Below are 24009 nucleotides of genomic sequence, written 5' to 3'. Positions count from 1 at the left end.
TCAAATGGGGTGTCTAAGACAAGGTTATGGATTACTGGTTATAATTATGCTGTCTATATGTGTGTATCAGTGTTATAGTTGAAGTTATGAATATTGGCTCTATACTGTCTGTATTGCAAACTTTATGCAATCTGGGACCATATAGATCATTGTTGCAACCAAGGTCCTGTAGTGGCACCCAAATCTTGTATAAAGGGGGTCAAATGGGGTGTCTAAGACAAGGTTATGGATTACTGGTTATAATTATGCTGTCTATATGTGTGTATCAGTGTTATAGTTGAAGTTATGAATATTGGCTCTATACTGTCTGTATTGCAAACTTTATGCTATGCTTCTGGGTGACATCCCAGACAAGCTGGTGTTAGCTCTGCCTAGCCTGCTTGATGGCCCATTAAGAACCATCAGCTATACAATGGACTCATTGAGAAAAGGCAAATATGCCTTGAGACTCAGCAAAGTATGCAGGGACTGGCCCATGTGACTCCAGACTCCATTTTGCTGTAATTTTCCACAGTAAGAACAAAGAGGTGTTCTTACACCTGGAAAAGACTATATAAGGCTGATGCCTCATCTCCATTTTGTCTTCAATCCTGCTTCTTACCTCTGGAGGAACTTTGCTACAAGCTGAAGCTTTGAACAAAGGACTGAGGACCCATCCCAGCGGGGGATGTATTCCAGAGACTTGATTTGAAACTGAAGTTTATTCTATCGCTGCTGCAAGCCTGAACCAAGAACTTTGCCATTACTGTATGTAATTGATTCCATTTAACCAATTCTAACTCTCATCTCTATCTTTTTCCTTTTATGAATAAACCTTTAGATTTTAGATTCTAAAGGATTGGCAACAGCGTGATTTGTGGGTAAGATCTGATTTGTATATTGACCTGGGTCTGGGGCTTGGTCCTTTGGGATCAGGAGAACCTTTTTCTTTTACTGGGGTCTTGGTTTTCATAACCATTTGTCCCCATAACGAGTGGCATTGGTGGTAATACTGGGAAACTGGAGTGTCTAAGGAGATTGCTTGTGAGACTTGCGGTTAGCCAGTGGGGTGAGACCGAAGTCCTCTTAGTCTGGCTGGTTTGGTTTGCCTTAGAGGTGGAAAAAACCCCAGCCTTGGGCTGTAACTGCCCTGTTTGAGCAATTTGTCCTGAGTTGGCACTCTCAGTTGGGTTCCGCCAGAACCGCATCGTCACAACGGCTTCATGAGCCATGGCATTAAGGGGTAGGCTGGGTCCCCAAGGATCACGATAGGCATTTCAACATCCCCAACGGTTATTTTCTGGTCTGGGAAGAAAGTCCCTTCCTCCAGCTTTCGAAACAGAGCAGAGTGCCTGAAGACGCGAGCATCATGTACCTTTCCCGGCCATCCCACGTTGATGTTGGTGAAACTTCCCTTGTGATCCACCAGGGCTTGCAGCAGCATTGAAAAGTACCCCTTGCGGTTTATGTACTCGGTGGCTTGGTGCTCCGGTGACAAGATAGGGATATGGGTTCCGTCTATCGCCCCACCACAGTTTGGGAATCCCATTGCAGCAAAGCCATCCACTGTGGCCTGCACGTTTCCCAGAGTCACTACCCTTGATATCACCAGGTCTTTCATTGCCCTGGCAACTTGGATCACAGCAGCCCCCACAGTAGATTTGCCCACTCCAAATTGATTCCCGACTGACCGGTAGCTGTCTGGCGTTGCAAGCTTCCACAGGGCTATCGCCACTCGCTTCTCAACTGTGAGGGCTGCTCTCATCCTGGTATTCTGGCGCTTCAGGGCAGGGGAAAGCAAGTCACAAAGTTCCATGAAAGTGCCCTTACGCATGCGAAAGTTTCGCAGCCACTGGGAATCGTCCCACACCTGCAGCACGATGCGGTCCCACCAGTCTGTGCTTGTTTCCCGGGCCCAGAATCGGCGTTCCACGGCATGAACCTGCCCCAGTAACACCATGATTTCCACATTGCTGGGGCCTGTGCCTTGTGAGAGGTCTATGTCCATGTCAATTTCCTCATCACTCTCGTCGCCGCGCTGCAATCGCCTCCTTGGCTGGTCCTGGTTTTGCTTTGGCATGTCCTGGCTCTGCATATACTCCAGGACAATGCGAGTGGTGTTCATAGTGCTCATAATTGCTGTGGTGATCTGAGCGGGCTCCATGATCCCAGTGCTAGCTATGGCGCCTGGTCTGAAAAAAGGCGCGAAACTAGTATCTGACGGACCAGGGGAAGGAAGGAGGGACAGAGGGAGGGGCGAGTGACGACATGGCGTACAGGTACAGGGAATTAAAATCAACAAAGGTGGCTGTGCATCAGGGAGAAACACAAACAACTGTCACACAGAATGGCCCCCCCAAAGATTGAACTCAAAACCCTGGGTTTAGCAGGCCGTTGATTTCACGGAGGGAGGGGGAAGCTAATGAATACAGAACAAATCTATTTTTTACATCTTAAGCTGGCAGCCGACAGTGCAGCATGACTGATAGCCACTGCAGTATGATGACGACGGATACCAGTCGTAATATACTATCTTCTACCAAAAGGCAAGGGGCTGCTGCTGTGTAGCAATGCAGCCCCACATCTGCCAGCCCCACGTCTGCCAGCACCCAGATCGCCCTCGGCCTCTTCTGGGTGCTTAGCAGAAAATACTGGGCGCTTGGCAGAAAATAGCATACTACGACTGGTAGCCATCATCATCAAGACAGTTCAATAGGACTGAGCATGTCTGCCCAGGTGCCTCTGATCGAACCGCAATATGACGACGATGGATACCAGTCATAATATACCATCTATGCCAAAAGGCAAAAGGCAAGGGGCTGGTGCAATGCAGCCCTACGACTGCCAGCCCCACAGCTATCAGTCATGCTGCACCGTCTACCGCCAAAAGGCAGTTAGCTGCTGCTGCTGTGTAGCAATGCAGTCCCACGTCTGCCGGCACCCAGATGACATATGGTGATGGTGAGCTGAGCTGAGCGGGCTCCATGCTTGCCGTGGTATGTTGTCTGCACAGGTAACCCAGGTAAAAAGGCGCGAATATATTGTCTGCCGTTGCTCTGACGGAGGGGGAGGGGCCTGAAGACAGGTACCCAGAACCCCCCGCGACACTGTTTTGCATCATTCAGGCATTGGGATCTCAACCCAGAATTCCAATGGGCGGCGGAGACTGCGGGAACTGTGGGATAGCTACCCATAGTGCAATGCTCCGGAAGTCGACGCTAGCCTCGGTACTGTGGACGCGGTCCGCCGACTAGAGCACTTAGAGCATTTTATGTGGGGACACACACAATCGGCTGTATACAACCGATTTCTATAAAACCGGCTTCTATAAATTCGACCTAATTTCGTAGTGTAGACATACCCTTACTCAGGGAAAAGGGACCTGCTTAATCTGGGGCTCATGTATCTACCTTCGATCACTCTCCTGTAGCCATCTGGCCTGACCCTGTCACAGTATGCACAGGGTTCAGACGGGTTTGTACTCAGCACAGCTAAGCCAGGCCACCACTGCCTTTGCTACCACAGCAACACTACTATTTATACTCACACTAGCGCTCAGCAAGCTAGCATAAGTATATCTACGCAAACCGGGAATCACCTCTAGCTTGTAGTGTGGATGCAGCCTAAGTCATTGCTGTATGACATCCTGGCATCACGCGCCAGAGGGGGTAGAGATTGCCTTTTTGTGTTTTGTGTGTACAGTGCTTAGCACAATGGGGTTCTGATCATTAACTAGGGCTCCTAGGTGTTGTGGCAATACAAATTAATAATCATCATCAACTAGTAACCCAGCATGTTACTTCTAACAGCACAGATCTGCTTTACGGGTACAAGTCCGCTTTTAAACTTGATCCTCAGTAGCTTCTGAGTCTTAAAGTCATCTGAGAACATACTCAGTTAGCAGTGCTATCACCCCTGCAAGGAATACTATTGATTCAGTATTGATTTTTCACACTTAGATATATGCCTGTTCAAAGCAGCTATGAATGCTTCTGTCCTTGAAAACAGACTGCGTATTTTTAAGAAAATTCTTTGCTTCAGTAAGTATGGCAGAAAAATAAAAATCATCTGAAATAATACCTCCATAGTTAAGTGCTATCTTCTTCTCTCCCAAGACTTCCCTTTGATTTAATAATCACTGTCTGGGCTATCAAGACGGGAATAAATATATTTTTTTTATTATTATATTCTAAAATGATAGATGTTAATTTCATTAGTGATGCCTATAAGATTTCACTTCCTACAGTAGCAGATTCAGATGGTTTCCACGGTTCTTGTGTGGACCACACAGATGTGGTAGCTCCTCTCATTCTCACACGGCTCAGGATCTAGAGAGTGGGGCAAGGTTTGGATACTTTCTGCAGCAGTGTGCACAGAGTACCCCCACCTATATATTTATTTTACTGATCGAGGAAGAGTTTAGGAGATAGCAGCCAGAGGGGGCGCTCCTGCCAGAATGGCTCCATTGGAGCTGTGCAGCCACGGAGACCTGGAAAGGCCAGGATGATGGTCAGGCACAGTAGCAGGGGCACATGGCCTCAATTTTGATGGCCCTTGCCATTGGAGGGTTCTCTCATTGTCCATGTGGATCTCAGGGGGATGCATGGGTTGGGGATGGAGAGAGGATTGAATTCATTTTTCATTCCACCCCCTAAGGAACAATCTAGTGGAAACTATGCAAATGGGAACCTCCCAGAGATTCCTGCCCCCTATGTGTGTTTTTCCCCATTGATGAGATGATCTGGCCTGATTTCCTAGAATACTGTAAATCAGTCTCATTAAGCAGCTAAATATCTTCACAATTCTCATAGGGAAGCTAAAATGAAATATTGTGTGGAACATTAGATAGTGGCCAAAGTTCAGCATTGATATATATATATATATATATATATATATATATATATATATATATATATATATTACTTATTATAGCAACCTTTGGCTAATATGTATGCTTGTATGTATAAATAAAATAAGTAATCTCAGATGTCCTATAAAACCTGACTCTGTTATCCAACTATATATACCAAAGCTCCAGTAGTTACATAAGCCCTATGTTTTGAGATTTGTCTCACTGATGGAGTGAACAACCTTTACTTAGGAAAACTTTTACCTAGCAAATACATACATTGCAGAAGACATCTGTACCTTCTCCAGGGTATTCAGGGCTTTATCTTTCACTGACATGAATATGATTTTTTCTACTATTACTCCTGAATCTGCTTCCAGTGGAATCAGACTCCTTGGGCACCCACAATGTCCACTGATGGCAGTGTGAATTTTAGATGTGCAAGAATGTAGGATCTGCCCCTAAGAGGACAGTCAAAAAGCTCCCAATTGAGACTGTCTGACAAGAAGAACAACTATTTCTCAGATCTACATTATATAGGAATTTGATTGTTTTCCACGATGGTACACTCCCATGGGGTAGATTTAGCTGTTTATACTGTCACAGTCCAAAATACTAATTAGCTCTAATGATCTATTTTGGACTAAAATTTAGCTGGTCAAAATAAAAAAAAATCACAGTCATATCCTGTTTTTCAAACAGTCTTATTAGCACATTCTGAAAAATGTGCATAATGTTGCTTTGATACTTAGGGTGGATATTTTTATAGTTTTCTCCCCAAGGAAAAAAAAGTAACAAACATACGTCAATGAAAGTGCCACTAAATATTTTTCTAAATCCTAAATTTATGATTGATAAGTTTACCCACGTGTTCTCAGGCCACAATATCACTATCTGGTTATAAGTCATGAAAAGGGTTATTATGGGAGATTAGTGGGTCAATCTGATGACCAGCTTGCCTAGTGGTCAGGCAGTGGCCTTATAGTTTCTGCTGGTCTAGTCATCCTGATGGGTGCCCTGGCCAAGGTTGCATGCAGCAGGCCTCAATCCTCCCTGAATGCTCCTACCATTCCTGATGGGGTTCTGCCACTATAGAAGAGCAGGGGGCAAGGCAGGGGGACCCAAGCCCACCCATTCCACCAGCTCCCAACCCAGGGCCCTAAGGCAGTGGTTCCCAAACTTGTTCCGCTGCTTGAGCAGGGAAAGCCCCTGGCGGGCCGGGCCGGTTTGTTTACCTGCCGCATCCGCAGGTTCAGCTGATCGCGGCTCCCAGTGGCTGTGGTTCGCTGCTCCAGGCCAATGGGAGCTGCTGGAAGTGGCAGCCTGTACGTCCCTCGGCCCACGCTGCTTCCAGCAGCTCCCATTGACCTGGAGCAGCGAACCGCAGCCACTGGGAGCCGCAATCGGCCGAACCTGCGGACACGGCAGGTAAACAAACTGGCCCGGCCCGCCAGGGGCTTTCCCTGCACAAGCGGCAGAACAAGTTTGGGAACCACAGCCCTAAGGGATTTGTCAAAGTGCCCAGACCAGTTATTGATCCACCTCAAGTTTTAAGTTCTCACTTTCCTACCAGACAGGAGCTCCTCTGGTTTAGAATACTCCACTTGGTATGTTAATGTCCTGTTCAAAGCAGTCTGTTTTAGGGCTTTCAACGCTCCAAAGGAGAGCAGGGAGGGGTAATTCAGATCCCCACTGCTGCAGCAGCTTTACTGTAAACACTCCTACCACAGCTCCTAGTATCAATCTTGCTTCCTGGTGCAGCCTGAACCTCTTCTCTCCCATTCCTTTCCTGGGCTACCATTATCCTTTTAAATTATTCCTCCACCAGGAGCGTGCTCTGGACCTGTTGAGAAGTGGGAGTCTCCCTAGCCGAGTATTGCTCTACTCCTCACCCTGGTTCAATGTGAGGTCTGGAGAAAAATCAATCATGTTATATTAAATGTTCAGCCATAAAAGAACAATCCAAGCTTGAAAAGATCAGAAACAATATGTCTCAATAAGCATTTAATTGTTGATAACAAGGCAGCAAGTAGATAAACTGATAGGAAAGCATATTTAAAGCATTAATTGTACACACTTGTGCTTAATGCCACCCAAAAGGGTTTTTTTAAAGACTCCTGTACGTTAAAGTTCCATAGTTCACTGCAGAATTGCCTCAATCCACTGGAGACAGCAGGTGATAAATGTCACAACAAACTAATTTCTTTTACATTAATAAAATTACATTTTTTGAAATTACTGTCAGTCAGACTCTGCTCACACTTGGTGACCTTGCCCTCCTGAGCAGGCCCAATGATGGTAATGTACAGTCATTCATGCGCATATGGGTTTGCAGGATTGGGTCCAGAGAGACATAAGTAACTTTACACAGGTAGGATCAGGACCTCTAAATGGTGTAGCATAATACATAGAATGAGACTGCTGTTTAGTATATTATGCCTTTACCTCCCTCAATGTGAAATCACCCACCCCTCTGGAGAGTTGGCATTTCAGTACTCACTGTCCATCAGACAGCTTTGGGTACCCACAACTTCCATTGTCTTGAACAGCTTCTGATTAGAAGGGTGCTACTTTCACTCTGCCATACCCATACTGTACTTCCATCTTTGTGGTCTTGCATTTACTATTAGTTCATTAGTGTATCACAAGCCCATGACAGTGTTTTTCTCAAACTTTGAACAAACTCTGTAAAGCCTGTAGTGCAAACTTCACCTCTTGCTGCCTCATCAATACCTTCAAAAACCTATAAGGGCCAGATTTTAAAAGGTATTTAGGAACCTAGAACTGCCTATACCAGGGAAGCCCACTCCTCATTGCCCCCTTGTGGCTAGCAAGGCTCTGGACCCTCTTCTGGGTCCCTTAGAGCCCCCCACCATCTCTCTCATGGCTATCAGGTCTGGGGTTGGTTAAATAATAGAAACACTTTAAAACATGCCTCAAAATAAAGCCCATCACCACAGCCCAGAAGTTCATACTCAGCTCTGGCTCTTCTACTACACATGGAGCTCTTCTTCTATTCTAATCTGCTCTTCATCAAGCCACTACTCCTAGCCCATCCAAGCAGGAGCCCAGCCTTCTGACTCTGGCTTCCTTCTGCCAGCATCTTCCCTGTTCTGGCAGAGAAGAAAGTTTATATATACTGCCCTCCTTTCCCACACTCCTCCTGACTGGCTGGGAGAGAAGGGAGCCCCATCCGATCCTATACTACAGGGCTCCTGGTCTCAGGTCCTTACAGGAACAGTGTCCTGGATCCCATCCCCATTCAACTACTAATTCCCAAGGACCACATTCTCTCTTCTGGCTTCCACCATTTCCTGAGCCTTTGTTTGTTCCTGGAACAGGGTTTTCTATCCCCTCTAGGCTTAAAGGGCTAGCATACTGCTTCACAGTGTTTTGCTAACTCTCATTGAAATCAATTACAGTTAGGTACCTAGTGGGATTTTCAAAAGCGCCTACCTACATATTTAGGCATGTTAGCACCTTTACACATCTGGCCCTAGGTCCCTCCATACCAGCTCAGTCCTGGGCCTCTATGTAGAAACTCCTTATTTTTCTATATGAGGGCCCAACTGTGCAAGCTTTATGTTGGGGAGCACTTATCTGCGTAAATAGTCACTAGTGCTACTCACATGAGTAAGGGTTGGATGTCAGGCGGGTCCTTACTGGTCCTTCTCCTCAAGAGCTTAAAAGCCAAATAAAGAATAGATTTGGGCTCACTGTGGCAGAGATCACCAGATTAATTTTACCTATGTTTCCCTACCTTGGTCCAGCAGGCTATAGCCACAAAGGTACACAACCTCCCTAATTAAATAAATATGTATGTGTCGCGTCCTCTCTCTTAAGGCCGCTGCTTCTTTCTTCATTTTGTAGGTGTGCAGCAAAGTTACAAGCTGATGCCCCATTTCACATGAACAGCTTTCAAAAATATTGAACAAAGTAGCTGAATAACAATTATCCACAATGTAGTTAAAGGATCCAGCAAGTGGAAAGTTGAGGTAAGGAAATATTGGAGGCTGAGACCTATGACATTTCACATTTCATTTTTCTGTAAAATATGGGACACACAATGCTATTGAACCCTCATTAAAGCCTTGATTTACGTCTGACAATTTGAGTCAGCCGATGCAGGCCCATCCAGAGATAAATCAAATCTGTATAAAATATTCTCTGTCTAGAGTAAATCCAAAAGGGTGTTCTTCAAAGATAGCATAGCAGTAAATGCACCATTAATTATTCTTCCCTGTTGTATTATCTAGTGATCTTAACTTGAGATATTTGATGGACAGAGGACACCTTGTTAAAAGTAAAAATTCAAAGTCAGCAGTCTGATTTATTTTTAGCGTATCATGGAAACACTATGAAACTTTTCTAAGACACACCTTGAACAAAGAGAATATATACATTAGCTCTAATAAGATAGTCCATGACACCAGAAAATAATTAGCCTCTCTTTAAAGGACAATAATATATGCTTATAGTAAAGAAAGTTAGTATAAAATGTATACATATTCTTTCTTTCTTTCTCTCTCTCCTAGATAGGTAGATAGCTAGATGCTGAACACAGTTTACATAGCCAATTACTAGTCTTTTTGAAAAGGCACTATGAAAGAACTCACTAGTAAGAAATGACATTATCACAGCCAAAGCCTGGAGCTAGTATTTCATGTTCCTGAAGGTGATCATGCTCAAAATAGGATTGCGGTTTGAGATGTCAGAAATCAAATGCTTCAGAGGAAATACCTTGATACCATCACATAGCCATAGATGGTACAAGTCATTGGAGTCATTCTCAATTTTTAGACAATCACAGAATGAATTCAGGTTTGTTACTTGACCTCTGTGCACCTCTCTGCATCCACTGTCATCTCCACAAATATTGCATCAAAGATGAGCTTCCCAGGAGAACTAAATTGCCACATACATATAAATAATAACTTGTCTCAATAGGTTCATGACCCAGCCTGTACTGAAGGTCCAGTTTATTACCCACTTCAGTAATTATGGTCAAGCTACAGTGCACAGTAATTATCACAATGTAATGGTTGTCCCCTCAACATAGCCCCAAAAGTGAGCCAACGCAGCCCAAAAAGTGGGTTTTGCTGGCCAAAATGGCCTCCTCTAGCAGGACGCAAACTGTAACATAACATTCCCCACCACTAAACTGAAAATCCAGAGGTAGGGCATTGGCAATCCCAATGGCTGCTTTTCCTAGCTGACTCCTCCATGAGATGCAGGAGACCAGAGAAGTGTAATTTACCCCTTCATGTGTCAGCTTCAATGGATCTGGACCTTCAACTAAAATGTGTACCACTATGTGTTTTCTCTCTGGATTACTGCAATGCACTTTGCACAGAGCTATCCTCTCAAACCAGTCAGAAATGTTAGCTAATGCAGAATGCAGCTGAAGACAGGCAGTCTTGCAGAGAGCATGCTATACCACCTGGGATCTAGGATCTGCATTGGCAAGTTCTGGGTGAAGCTTAAAGTGTTGGTTTTGATCTTTAATATCTTAGGTGATTTGGATCGCAGCTATTTGAAAGACTGTCTCTCTTCATGGCAGTTCAGATCATCCCAGGTGTGTGAGCAGGTGGCCCCATCTGAGTATAATAGGAACTAGGCTGCAGGCAGAATGTTCTCAGAGAGGGGTCCTAGGCTTCTCCTACTTTTCCACCAGAGCCTAGATTTGAGGGCCTTCAGGACATGCTGCCAGATGTACCTTTATTCCCAGGCTTTTCCAGGATAAGAGGAGAGATGATTGGGGGAATGGACTAGGATGGGAGGGAAGAATTGTTTGACAGGCTGGGTTAAGAAGAGTTGGGCAGAGGTCAGGGGAGGTTAAGCACCATGACATTTTATATGGTCATAACAAGTTGCGGGAGTAACCTACTTGTGGCACTCTTGACCTTTTGAGTTGGTTTTTAGTTTTTGTACAGTGCCTACAGGATGGGAGGGTGCTTTAGAAATGTACATTAACTATATAAGTATATCCAAAATATTCCTCTGCTCTGCCCTGCTGAAGCCTTTTCCCTTCTCAGTAAACAATATGCTGTTATTACTCGAGTATGTTTAGGCAAGAGCCCTTGTATATTTGTGCTGTTCTGAAACCTCTTGACCTTAATGCCAATCTAGAATAGCAGCTGCACTTCTATACTTTTCCTCTAATAATTCAACATTTATCAGAGGAAGGCACAGTCTTGTGCAAAAGCGACATTACAGCCTGTTCATTAATCAGCTGGGACAAGGGTCTGAATGGACCTATGATAATGACACCCTTTCACAAATACATCATCTTTGCTAGTGGCTGCATGCTTCCATTTGTTCCAGGTTACTAGATCTATGTCTGGATGGACACAGTGGTAAATGAGTGCTGCTGTCCTTGCTGGTGCTCAGTGCTGTATCATTGAACAAGCGGATAGTGTTTAGTCAGTCGCATAGATTCAGCAGAGAATAATTCATCCAATAAACCTCTTATCCTGTATATACAGGGTGTCAGAGCACCATTAAGCTTCTGATGAGTTGGAAAAGAGAGACAGGGAGAAAACATTAACCTCCTTATGTAAATAATTGCAGCTCACACTGGCAGGAAGTGCCATGTTTTTGTTTCACAGAAATTGGGTGACAAAATTCAGCATATTGTGAGGGAGTCTAGAAAATTGGTTAGGTCCTGGAGACCTGGACTCTTTAAATACACACCATAGGTGCAAAGAGTTGTGTTTGAAATAATGGCACTAAAAACGTGGATGAGTTAGAAAAACAAATGCTTTTTGGGAAGAACTAAATTCCACTGAGCTTAATTGAAACTACAGAAACAAGCAGGAGAAGAAGACAGCAGGTTTGATTCTTCACTGCCTTGTACCCTGTATGATCATTTACACTCTTTCAAAATAGATGTAAAAATGCTACCAAATCATAATGGCAGCATGTAACACCCACTTTGCGGAGACAGTAATGGCTCTATAAGGTATAAGGCAATAGAGAATCTGGACCAGAGAAACCCAGATAAGAACTGTTAGTGAAAAACTGCAGACACACAAGTCTGTTAGTAGGATATTGATTGACAAAAAAGTATACCAATGAAACACCAGGCAGACTATTTGTCTGTTATTTATGTCAATGGATGGTCAGGGTTCCTAAAGTCAGGTCACTGATACCTAGCAATTTTTCCAGAGTAGATTAACCCTATGATGGCACACATAGTTTACAGCTATGCCCTGATGGAGGCTTTGCTGCTGTCTACTGACTAATAATTCAGTTGTGTCATGCTCTAGAAGTGATATCATGGTAACCCAAGGCCTAGATATCCAACCTTGCATTAATTGAAAGTTTGCCTCATTGTCTATGCTCACACATGCACTTTACAGAGGCTGCTTCAACGAGTCATAGTAAAGTTTGTGTTCAACACAAACTCTTGTTTAGAACTATTTCTGAACAATTTAATCTTCAACGGTTGAAGTTTTGGTGACATTCCCCACCCCTGACAAAGACCTGGCTACAAGGCCAAGACCACAGTATTATAAATTAGGAGTAAATGAGCTGTTCTTCCAAACCTCCAAGCCAAGAGCAGTCAGGCAAACCTACCTTTGTGTCCCCTTACTGGCCAAATTTGGGAAACAAGCTGTTATTTGGAGACTTGGTAAATAAAAGAACTTTACAACTAAACTAGAGCTGTGAGCGAAGAGTGAATCAAGAGTCCCAGTGAGACACAGGCAATATATCTAGAAAGCTAAACCAATGCCTAATAGTTCCAGACTAGCACAGCATGCTGCTAGGCGAAGAGAAACGCCCCTTAGGATTTTAAAGTTGGTTTAAAAACAAATAACTACAAGCATTTACTGCACCATTGCTTAAGAAATATTTCTTCAGTGGCTTCCTTTTATTAGTCCCTAAAATTTACCATTTACCTTCTAGATCACCTGATTCATTAGATGAAACTTAACAAAAATCACTTCTTATTTTCAGTCCTTTGCCAATAATCCTCCCACAAAAAGGGCACTTCACATATTCCATTAATGTCTTTAAAATAAAGAAAAGGCCCAGCATGCAGCAGTAACCAGTGGAGTGAATGGATACTGAGTTGTGTCATGACAGGAGTTATTTTAACCTGAGGCAGGTCAGTAAGCTAGGCTCAGGAAACAGGGTTCAGTCTCTTTGCAAGGACTGCTGTGTGTTACGTCTCTATCACAAGGTGTGGGCCTTGCTCCTCCCCCTCCCCCTTCTTGACAGAGGAGCAATGTTCTGCCATAAAACAGTTGGCCCATCTGACTGTGAGGCTCTCCCAGGAAAAGTCTAGTTCACAAAGATTTAACCCTGTGGATACATGATTAATTTATCTCTTCCCTTTGAATGTATTGATCCATTTGTCACAGGGTTTAAAAGTATATTTGGGGAAAGGAGAATTAAAATAAAATAAAAAATAAAAAAACTTAACTAAAAAGGCTGAGCCAGCTCCAATAGGGAGGATTCTCATTACCCAATCCTTTCATTGTTGTTATCAATTATTTGTATTATAGAGCCTTCAAATTCCATCCAAGACCAGGGCCTCCTGGCGCTAGGCACTTACAGACACGTAGTATGAGGTATGAAAAGAGGTTGCAATCTAAACAGACAATACACATAAGGAGTAGAAGAAATGAGATATTAGTGTCGAATTTTATAGCTGGGGAACTGAGATGCAAAGAAAGGGAGGTCCTAGTCCTGCAAAGACTAACTCACATGGTTAACTATAAGAATGTAAGAAGTGTCATTGTCTTCAAACTTAGGGTATATCGATTCTTCTATCTGGAGGTGTAATTTTTGCAGCTCAGGGAGATAGCCAAGTTATCTCTGAAAGAGCTCGTGCACTAAAAAGACATTGTAGCCATGGTGATCCAAGTGGTGGGAAGGGCTAGCTGCTCTTCGTACATAACCATCCGAGATCCTAGGTATATAGGGCGGCTAGCCCTTCCCTCCTCTTGTGTTGCCATGGCTACACTCTGTCTTTTTTAGGAGACACATTATAATCATTATTAATTTTTGTATCATATTTATTGGTGTAAAACTTAGTCAAATACGTTGCAGGATTTCGGTCAGTCTATCAAAGGGCCAACCAAGCTAATCCAAACATGAATCCCCATGTTGTTGATTCTAAATCCAGGGTCAGAGAAGTGTGGGAACAGTTTTCTTACCTTGATTTTCCTGCACATAGGCTGCCCCCTGCCACCTCCCATAAAGATGTATTGTGAAATCAGTGTAGAGCTGAGTTCACTGTTCCTGTGTCTTCTCCATGTGCTTTCAGATGGCAGCATGCACAGATAGCAGCAGGGAGTATACAGAGCATGGAAATGCAGAGCCCTGACTTTTAACTGGAGATAAGGGAATGGTTTAGAAAAAAGAGGATCTTCATCCAAACAAAACGTCTCAGAATTTTTGTTTAAAAAAATCAGACCTTTTGAAACCCTTTTAACATTATTATATGTCTCTGCATTATCTGGTTCAGGCTAGGACTGGAAAGAGAAATATCTGCATCCCAGGAGTGAGAATGAATTCATGGAAGTCTCAAGAGAAACATACTATCCTGCTGCAATTTGCAGACCAGTTTTGAGATTCTGAGAAGGTAATTGGACTGGGAGTCAAGAAATTTGGGCACTGCTCCCAGCTCTGCCATTGATGTACTGTGACCTGAGGCAAGTCAATTAAATTGTACCTGAATTTTCCCATCTATAAATGGATATAATTATAGTTAACTTATGTTATAAAGTACTTCAGAGTCTGTGCAAGAAACATACTTTATAAATGCTAAGTATAGTGTCGCTAAATATTATCATAGAAAAACAAACCTGTTGACAGTCCACCACTATTCCTGATTTCTGTGCACATCTTCACGTGGAAAGATAGCCTAGGAGCAGGAGAGGAAGTGGTGAAGGGAAAAAAGAAAAAATAAATGGGAGAGGAAGGGGATAGGGCAGAGAGAAATTGAGGGGGGAATAACAATTGTAATACACCTCTACCCCGATATAACGCGACCCGATATAACACAAATTTGGATATAACGTGGTAAAGCAGGGCTCCAGGGGGTGGGGCTGTGCACTCCGGTGGATCAAAGCAAGTTCAATATAACGCGGTTTCACCTATAACGCGGTAAGATTTTTTGGCTCCCGAGGACAGCGTTATATTGAGGTAGAGGTGTATATGAAATATACAGTGCAAATTTGGTCCCAAAGCACATTGGAAAAAAGAAAAGGAATCAGACAGAAAAGTAAATAGAGAAAGGGACAGGGAAATAAAAAAAAAATGCTCCACAAATGAAGAGAAGAATAAAACAACCAGTTGTCACAGAGAGAAAAATCTCAATTTAAATATGACAGGTATGTAAATTTGTTTTAAAAGGAAAGCTAGCCCATAAAAGAGATGTTTTTAGGTTTAAAAAGTAATTGCCAAATGTTTTCATCAGTGCCTTTGAGCAGTGTTTCTTTTCAGTTCTCTTTAGTTTTTGTAAATTTTATTTAGCTTCATGCTGTTTCATTGCCAACACTCTGTCAGCTATCACTGTAGTACTGAGTAATGTTGGCCCATCACTGCTTTATTGGCTATTCAATTTTTTGCCTTGCTGCGGGCAGGTTACTTATTATTAAGCAAGACAGACCATGTATGTCTGACTATGTGGCCACTTCGGTGACAGGATAAACTAACCCAGACTGATTTGCAACAGAGAGGTGGGCAGTTCTCTACCCAAGGTTATAGAGATCATTTTTAAAATGCAAAAGCTATGTAGCCACACAGGCAGCACCAAAGAGAACATCTTGTAGCATTTAAACAAACTTAAAATTCAACGTAGAAGTCCAGCCACTGCTTTTACTGGTCTAGTTTCCAGTTAATTTATTTTCAACCTCATTAGGTGAAAACAATGGCATACAAAAAAGAGTGCTTCTCTGAACTAGGAAAAGGGACACATATAAGTATATTCTACTGAGTAAAAAAAAGAAAGATAAGATTACTCAGGTGAGAAAAAATAAGGTACGCTGTTGCATTTTGGGTTAAATATTGCTCTTACCAGTTCTGTCCCTGACACAGGTGCCGAGGTCTCTAAATTAAGTAGAACAGGTGCAATTATGATGCAAAGGTTGGGGCAGGCTAGGAGAATTCCCACTCCCTTTATGGAAAAGTCCTATAGAACTGAATAGTAGATAGACATTATGAACCATCCTAAGGAAAGGAACAGAGAATGATTTCTTCTCTGTAGGATGATTCTAAAAACATATAGATTATCTTTTAAATTCTATACATTTTTAGAGTAATCTCTGTAGAAACCTATTGGTTTAATCTATGTTCAGTTCTGTAGGGCTTTTCGGCTAGGGCCCATGCAAGTACTATGCACCCTCTGCTGGGCGCAGTGGAGCTTAGGTCCAGAGGGGCTCACTGAACATCACTGTACAGAGGACACAGGGGTTACTTTGAGGTGGGCGAGAGCGGATATACTCCACTATATGGGCTCAGGTCATTGAGTCCACCCCCAAGAGCTGGGGTAGAGGGGATGGGGATGGGAGCAGAAAGGATAGAGTCCCACCATGGAATGAGCAGTTCCCAAATCCCGCAGAACCCCTGAGATCTCACTATTGCCAAACCCAAACATTCAAAAATCATGAATCAGGCTCACCAGGTATCATGAGATTGGCTTAAAAATTAAAAGAGTTTTAAAAATAATAAAAGTTGAATTATTTTTATTTGTTTACTGGTTTGGGAGCCTTTAGGTTCATGTTTTCAAGCTTTTCTTTGCAACCATGAGGTCTAGAACTCTTTTTTTTTTTTTTAATGCAATGGGAGATACAGTCAATCACAGAAGTGCAGGATCTGGAGCTTTAACAAAATATGGCAAGAATTGGCAATACTGGAAGACCAGGGTCATTCACACAGAGGCCATGTAGTTCTGGCCATGTAGTTCATGTAGACAAAGCCCTGGCTGGGATGATTTAGTTGGGAATTGGTCCTGCTTTGAGCAGGGGGTTGGACTAGATGACCTCTTGAGGTCCCTTCCAACCCTGATATTCTATGATTCTATGATTCTATGATTCTGTACCAGCTTTGGAGCACACAGGGCCTGCCATTCCCAACATCTTCATGGCATGGCTAACCTGCCCACTACAGTCACTGTGGAATTCCCCTGCAGAGGCTCTGTTTCACATTCAATAGAGCCTGAAGTTGACAACAGGCTGGGATCACTTGGGACTGCATTGACTTGTAAGCAGATTCCTTACACTGTTGATCGGAGCATGATGCATACTCGCCCTGCCTCACTTGTGGATTCTGCAGACCGTGGTAGTGCCATCAAGGTGACACTCCTCCTTCCACCCAGAAAGGGGGAGATCAGGAGATGAGGAATCTTTCCACTTGCAGATTCATAGGGTAAGTTCTGGCCCTTGGCTTGGAAGAATATAATGATCCCTCAAGTTGAGAATGAAACTAATGGCATTCATGCAACCAGGCTTAACCAGAGAGTATTAAAATGATCAAGTTATTGCTCCCTAATAAAACATGCAATAAAAAATTGCATCAGAATAAATATAAAAGCCCATGATTTCACTTTTCCTCAAGAGAGTGTTTAATGCAAATCCCTAATAAACAAGCAGTTTTAAAGTAGATACCAACAAACAGAAATAAAAGGCAGGATATTTTAAACTATTGCTTTTATTATAATTCCACTGGAGCACAAATAAATAAGCACTAAATTATTGTAAAATATTGTCAATGCACTAAAGAAAGCAGAATCTCCAAACAACATCTTATTACTTCAGAAGTATCAAAGTACAGTTAATTACATCTTACTTAAAAAAATCAAGTACAAAAATGAAAAGAAAATTATTATGTATTTATACTGTGTATATAGAAATGGTTAATAATATATGATTACACTTATCCTCTAGCTACTCCTTACTCCTACACAATTTCAGGCACATACCTGACATTTCTAACGAAATATGGAAAAAAAAGCAATATGACATTCAGTTTTAAGATATCGGTAAACATATTACATTGGAATGAACACAGAATGGTTTCTCCTTATTTAAAAACCCTGTAATTTAAAAACATAATGCCATCGTCCACTAAAGAAAAAATATCATTTTATACCATTTGCTTTAATTTGTTAAAAAGAGCGATAAAAGTAAGCATACATTTGCTAATATACGTAAACACATTTTTAGTGCAAGAATAACAAGACCTGTGACTTTACTGTGCTTTCTTGAAATCACAGTGCACTTTACACAAATTGCTACACTATAATGTTTAACTTTAGGAATTTAAAGCAAAGTAAGTGCATACCAAACAATTTCATATATACAGTCTTCATAAGTGTGTGTATATATGTGGCCTGTATGTATATACAGATTGCATATTTATATAACTGCAGCTTTAATGAGCGCATGTTGCCAAACACGATCATTCACCCTGTGATATAGAAACTGCTGAGACAATAGGGAATGTAGAAAATGTTTAGACAGCATTTTGATGGTATGTTCTCTGCAGTGAAGATGCACCTTTTACTCTTAGGCTGTGCACTCTGCCAAATGGTAGCGTTGCCAAATGGTCAGAGCACAAGACAGGCACCTACTCCTAGCTCTGGCTTTGATTGGCTTTGACAAGTCACTCAACATCTCTGCTCAGTCTCACCTTCTATAAAATAAAATGTATCCTTCCTCACATAGGCATGCAGTTTAATTCACGTTTTTAAAGTGCTTTGAAGATAAGTGCTAAGTTATATTTTAATTTTTCATGTGGCATCAAACAATAATAAATATAAGCTATTGTCTACATGGCATACAATGGTGGTCTGCAAGCATTTGGCTAATTAAGGGATGATGGCTATTGTGCTGAATTATATAAGCAAAACAATACGTGTTTTTTGTGGTAGTTTAAATGGTCACGCAAATCTGTTTACAACCAGAATGCTTCGGTACCATCATAATTATTCCTATATGTCAATATGAAAAGGATACTGTACAAACCTTGAACGGTTGTATATACAATTGTTTATACTTCCCCAAAGGTTTTGTAATTTTGCCTCTTTTGAAGGTTTTTCAAGATGTTCCCATTGGAGGCATGAATGTCAGTGATAAACAACTGCTCTTGGGGAATGTTTCGAAAAGGAATATTAACATTTTTTAAATGACTAATTGCTTAAGGAAGAGGCCAGTGTATACAAGAAGTATCATGATTGAACACATACATATGTATTGTCAATAGAGAGATTTCGTGCAGTTTGTGAAAGGGACCAAGTAAAAAAAAATTCTCACATTGATGATATGAAAGTCTTTTCTTGGCATATAATTACCTATAACAAGGAAGATAATGCATTTCACCATTCTAAACATTTTCTGAGTAATGAACCTGTTACTTCAACATATTCCGCACGACCAGCAAGTCATTCTCTTTCCAGCAGATTCTGGAACATTGCAAGATCTCTTGAGTTTTTCTTCTGCCATTTTCTTTCTTTTTTGAAAAAAATGAGTAGGCCGAATATACAATTGGTGCCTTTTGGGTACAACATTTATTTAAAGATTCCTTCACAATTTGTGGTTTTTATGTTTTCTATCATTTGGGTTGTGGGGGCTTCTTTAAATTTTCATCTACATTTTGTACCCATTTCAGCCACTGTATATCCAACAACACACACACATTTCATATATACAGCATATATATAAATGAGTGTGTCTATGTTTGCATATATGCACCTATACATATACACACACATATAGCATAATGCTAATATACATACAAACATATAAACACACACTTCTTTGTTTATCTTATACAGAAATCCTCAATTTGGACATCAAAATATACATTAGTTATAAAATATTTAAAAACTTTATTATTATTTCAGAGGCTGGAAAGAAACTACTACTGATAAAGCATTACTCAAACTTTAGTAATATAGGTTACAAAAAAACCTACTAAAATTGGTTATTTTTGGTTTTTTTGATCAGCAGTGATGCCCAGGGCATTGCTGCAATATAATTTCAAAAAAAAGCCAATATGACAATAAGTTCAAACAACACATTTTTTCTTCTCAGAGAATATAATTTTTAAAGGACTATTAAAGAGGAATTTTCATGCTGCCAAATTTCAGAAGCATAGATAGAACTTTACATATACAAAATATATGTGATAGCATTATTTTATCACTCCATGGCAATACGGATATTGTTCACCCTAAAGTGTTTCTTTTGGAAGCTATTTTAATGCACAGCTCTCATCCTCATATGTAGTATAAGCCATCTCTTTCTCCTGTTAAAACCAAGAGGTCATAATTCTTTGGTCATGACATAGCATTCTCTTAGGATGGGTGTGATGTCACAGAGGACTATGACCCAATTATCTGATCAGCCAGGAACAGGAAATGGGTTACTTGAGAGAAAGGTGCTTTGTGGGTCTGATCCAAAGCCAAGTGAAGCCAATGGGAGTCTTTCCATTGATGTCAATGGAGTTTGGGTCAGGCCTTTTTTAATAATGCTTTCCAATTTGATACAGACCCAACTAGGGATGTTTGGGGTACTTAAAAATAATGTAAACATATTTTGTTACCTTTACTTTCTGGACCAAAGACAAATGTGGACAGGAATCATGGGTGCATTGCCACTGTTTTAACCAGATAAACAATGGGTTAATTCATTATCATGTGATGTACAATTCTTAGTCACAGTGAACCATGGTCTCCTCTAGTCAGCTGAATAAAAGAAGGAAGAGCATCTATTTTAGACCTTTCTGCAGTGAATTTTGTTTACTTGGTTAGCCAAATGTAGCCTAGGAACTATCACTGGAGACTTTAATAACTGATTGACATAAAAAGAAGGGCAATTTATAATAGTAAATTTACCAAAAATCTGATGCAGAACAACTCTTTTTTAATGCAATTTGGACATCCAAATTAAGCATTTTTATTTGCATTGTTTACAGTTTTTACTACTTCCTGCCAAAACCTTTCCCAGAAGAACAAAAGCAACGGATGTCACTAATGAATATGACTCTAGTGAACTTCTACAGCCCTAGCACCAGGTTCATTTGTACATTGTACTTGTTAAAAAAAGTACAACCACATGCTTTTGTACAGAGGCCAAATTTAGGCAGGTAAGATCATTAAAAATGACAACAACAAAAAAAGAGCATTAGGATACCACATATAAAATAGTTAATAAAACAATATAACAGTTATATTATATAGTAAAATTCTTCATAAATTTTTGAATTATATATTTTAAACAGTGTATTAGTTCAGGTGTTTTCAACAGATTGGCAAAATATTTACATTTCAATATCTTCTGGATCCAAAAAAATCCTTAATAAATATACATGTCTTAATCAGCTGGAAATTTAGATTTTTCTTTAGATTGACAGGTGAGCACCACATTGGTATGTTTTTCACTAGGTAGTTCGTCACCTGCAGATTAAGTTTTATGTCACAGGCATTGCCTTATTAAGAAAGGAGGCTACTTGTGCATCTTGCAACATTGTAGTGATGGCATCAGCAACAGTCTGGTCATATCGCTGTGTCCCAGAAAACAGTTTGTTGTTTGGAATAAGGAGGGGGGCTGTATTTCTTGTTCCCAGTGTTCTTCTTCCAACTCGGCAAAATGGGCATGCTGTCCTGTTTGCAAAGTCCTTTCTCTGATTTCTGTCGAGCCTTTATTTCTTTGCACAAACAACGCTTTTTCTCAATCATTTCCAGCATTGTATGGTCCCCATGCAACCACTGCATACATGTCACCTATCAAAAAAATAACGCATACAAATAACTGCTTAGCCATAGATTACATTTAGAGTGTTGGCTCCTTGTGGTTACCATGATGTTTGTGAAACATTATCAATGGTTTTATGAACACAAAATCCTTATGCACTAAAAGGAATAAACACAAAAATCCACTTATATATACTAGACAAAGACATAAAAGAAAAAGAAAAATAATCCTTGTTAACATTGCAAGCCTAATGCAAGCTAATAAGGTAAATATTTTTGCCAAACAACAACTATTTATTTCTGGATTTTAAATAATATAGTAGATCTTTAAAAGGCACATAGATCTTACCAATATCCTGCAATGTTGAAGGTAAAAATTCTATCCACTCAAAACCATGTTTTATAATGCCTGCCAAATTCAATTTGTCATATTAGAACTGTGATGTTAACACTTCCAAATATAAAGCTAAATATGTTTGGGATTTTTTGTATGATTTAATTAATCCTATTCCAGTCAGATGGTTTAACCTATCCTGTTCTCTGAAGTGTTTCATTAACACAAAAGCAGAAAGTTGTTTTAAAACTGAACATCTTCATTCATTCACTCTATTGCAAACTATGGTCCTGATCCAGCAAAGCAGTTAAGCATTTGCTTAATTAAAAGCATATGGGGCATCCTGCTGACAGGGCCGGCTCTGGCTTTTTTGCCGCCCCAGGCAAAAAAGCCTCCGGCAGCCCCCCCTCCCCCCCCCGCACCGGGGGGGAGGGCGGCCGGAGCCCTGGGAGGAGGGCGGAGAGCCCAGTCGGGGCTCCGCTCTCCCCCCGGCGGCCGGAGCCGGAGCTCCGCGCCGCCCCCCTCCAGGTGCCGCCCCCAAGCACAAGCTTGGTGGGCTGGTGCCTGGAGCCGGCCCTGCCTGCTGAAGTCAGAGGAAATAGCTTCTTTTCAGTTCAGCGGGCCGACTCATATGATTAAACTTAAATATTGTGTGAAGTGCATCACTGGATTGGGGCCGAAACAGCTAACTTTCAAATGTGTCAGTAAATAGGTCAATGGATTTTGAGCATATCCTTGCTGTACATCTGTCTGTGTGCACAGATCAGGTAACTCTGCTCCTAGCAAACTTGATGTGCATGTAAAAGTGCTGGTTTGTGTGTCAAGACATGTATTTTGCCTGTGCCTTTAACCACACAGTAAACCTTGTATAACTGTGAGGCTAAATTTGGAGGCACAGTTTTTGTGGCTCTTCTGAACTTGTAGTGAAAATGTATATACTGTACACTAATATGGAGAATACATTTTAAGTTTCACAAAAAATGTTTGTTTACAATTAACTTTATACAGGTAACATAATCTATGGGCATTCTTTCACCTCCAGGTATGGCAAACAACAGTTTAGAAAAGCACTAAGGGCCTGGTCATCGTTGAAGTAAATGGAGAACCTTCCATTCAAATCAATGGGCAATTGTCAATTTGAAATCTACTCAGTAAAAAAAAGAGAGAGAGAGAGAGAGAGAGAAAGAATAAAAAAAACTCAGGTACTGCACCTGCCCCTGAGTTCACAAAACGGGGAAATGAGTAACCAAGCAGGCACACCTAGCAGAAATATTAATTATGCATACAGTGATCTCAGTCGCACAAAATAAACAAATTGAAAAAACAGAAACCCATATATTTTGCTTACAAATGACTTTCCATAAGAGTATTGTTACTTGCAATGCTGGTTTTCAGACAAAAGCATGTTCCTTTAAACTGACACAACAAATTCTTCACCTTGACTTTTGTCTAGGATAGGATTTTGTGCAGTACTGTTTTTGGAAGACCTGATGATAATGTAATCCTAAACCAGATTAGAGATGAGATGTGGTATTGAACATTTTTGCTAACCTAGAATAATGCAGGTAACATATGTACAGCATACCTTTCCTGAACTGACTGAAGTTAAAAGTCAACTAGGAGCCTGATCTGCTTTGCAATTTCTATTTGAGTGTTTGGCTCTCACTTTAGGTGTGTTGCATAATTTACGGCAGACTCTGTATGGCAGATGTCATGGTGAGTCAGCAGAGTTATTAGACTTGTTATGAGTGCTTTGAGCCTGGTCTAAAGCTTGTTGAAGTCAGTGGAGAGATTCCCATTGGCTTCAATGGACTTTGGATCAGAACCTGTGTGATTAAGAAGTTTCCTTGCCATTATGTCCAAGGGCAATATTTTATTACTTACACATCTGTGTCTTCTTTTTTGTTGAATCCCTCTATGTGGCAGGCCAGGCGCATAGTCTGCACACAATTCATCAAACAGAATATCCAAAATACATGACTGCATACCAGCATCTGGGCAGAGTTTGACCAAACAGACACTTGAGAGTGGATTTCACTTACAGGCATGCGGAAATACCCTTTTTTTACCCACCCAGTAAAGGAACAGTGCAAGTTTGAATATGAAATGTATGCCTTATACTGTACTCATCAGCTGTAGTGC

The 24009-nt window shown here is 41.2% G+C and overlaps 1 protein-coding gene across 1 annotated transcript in view; it reads right to left on the bottom strand.

Moving 5' to 3' along the window:
- Nucleotides 1-21335: 21335 nt before the first annotated feature.
- Nucleotides 21336-24009, bottom strand: part of NYAP2 (neuronal tyrosine-phosphorylated phosphoinositide-3-kinase adaptor 2) — a 184046-nt gene continuing 181372 nt past the window's right edge. The window contains exon 6 of the mRNA XM_065411227.1: nt 21336-21563. Within this exon, the coding sequence (XP_065267299.1) occupies nt 21336-21563 (228 nt within the window). The remainder of the gene's footprint in view (nt 21564-24009) is intronic.

This window comes from Emys orbicularis, chromosome 9 (genome assembly GCF_028017835.1).
Source record: "Emys orbicularis isolate rEmyOrb1 chromosome 9, rEmyOrb1.hap1, whole genome shotgun sequence".
In the NCBI taxonomy this organism is placed as follows: Eukaryota; Metazoa; Chordata; order Testudines; family Emydidae; genus Emys; species Emys orbicularis.
Note: the sequence above shows the minus strand (reverse complement) of the source record. Positions and strands in the feature narration are given on the sequence as shown.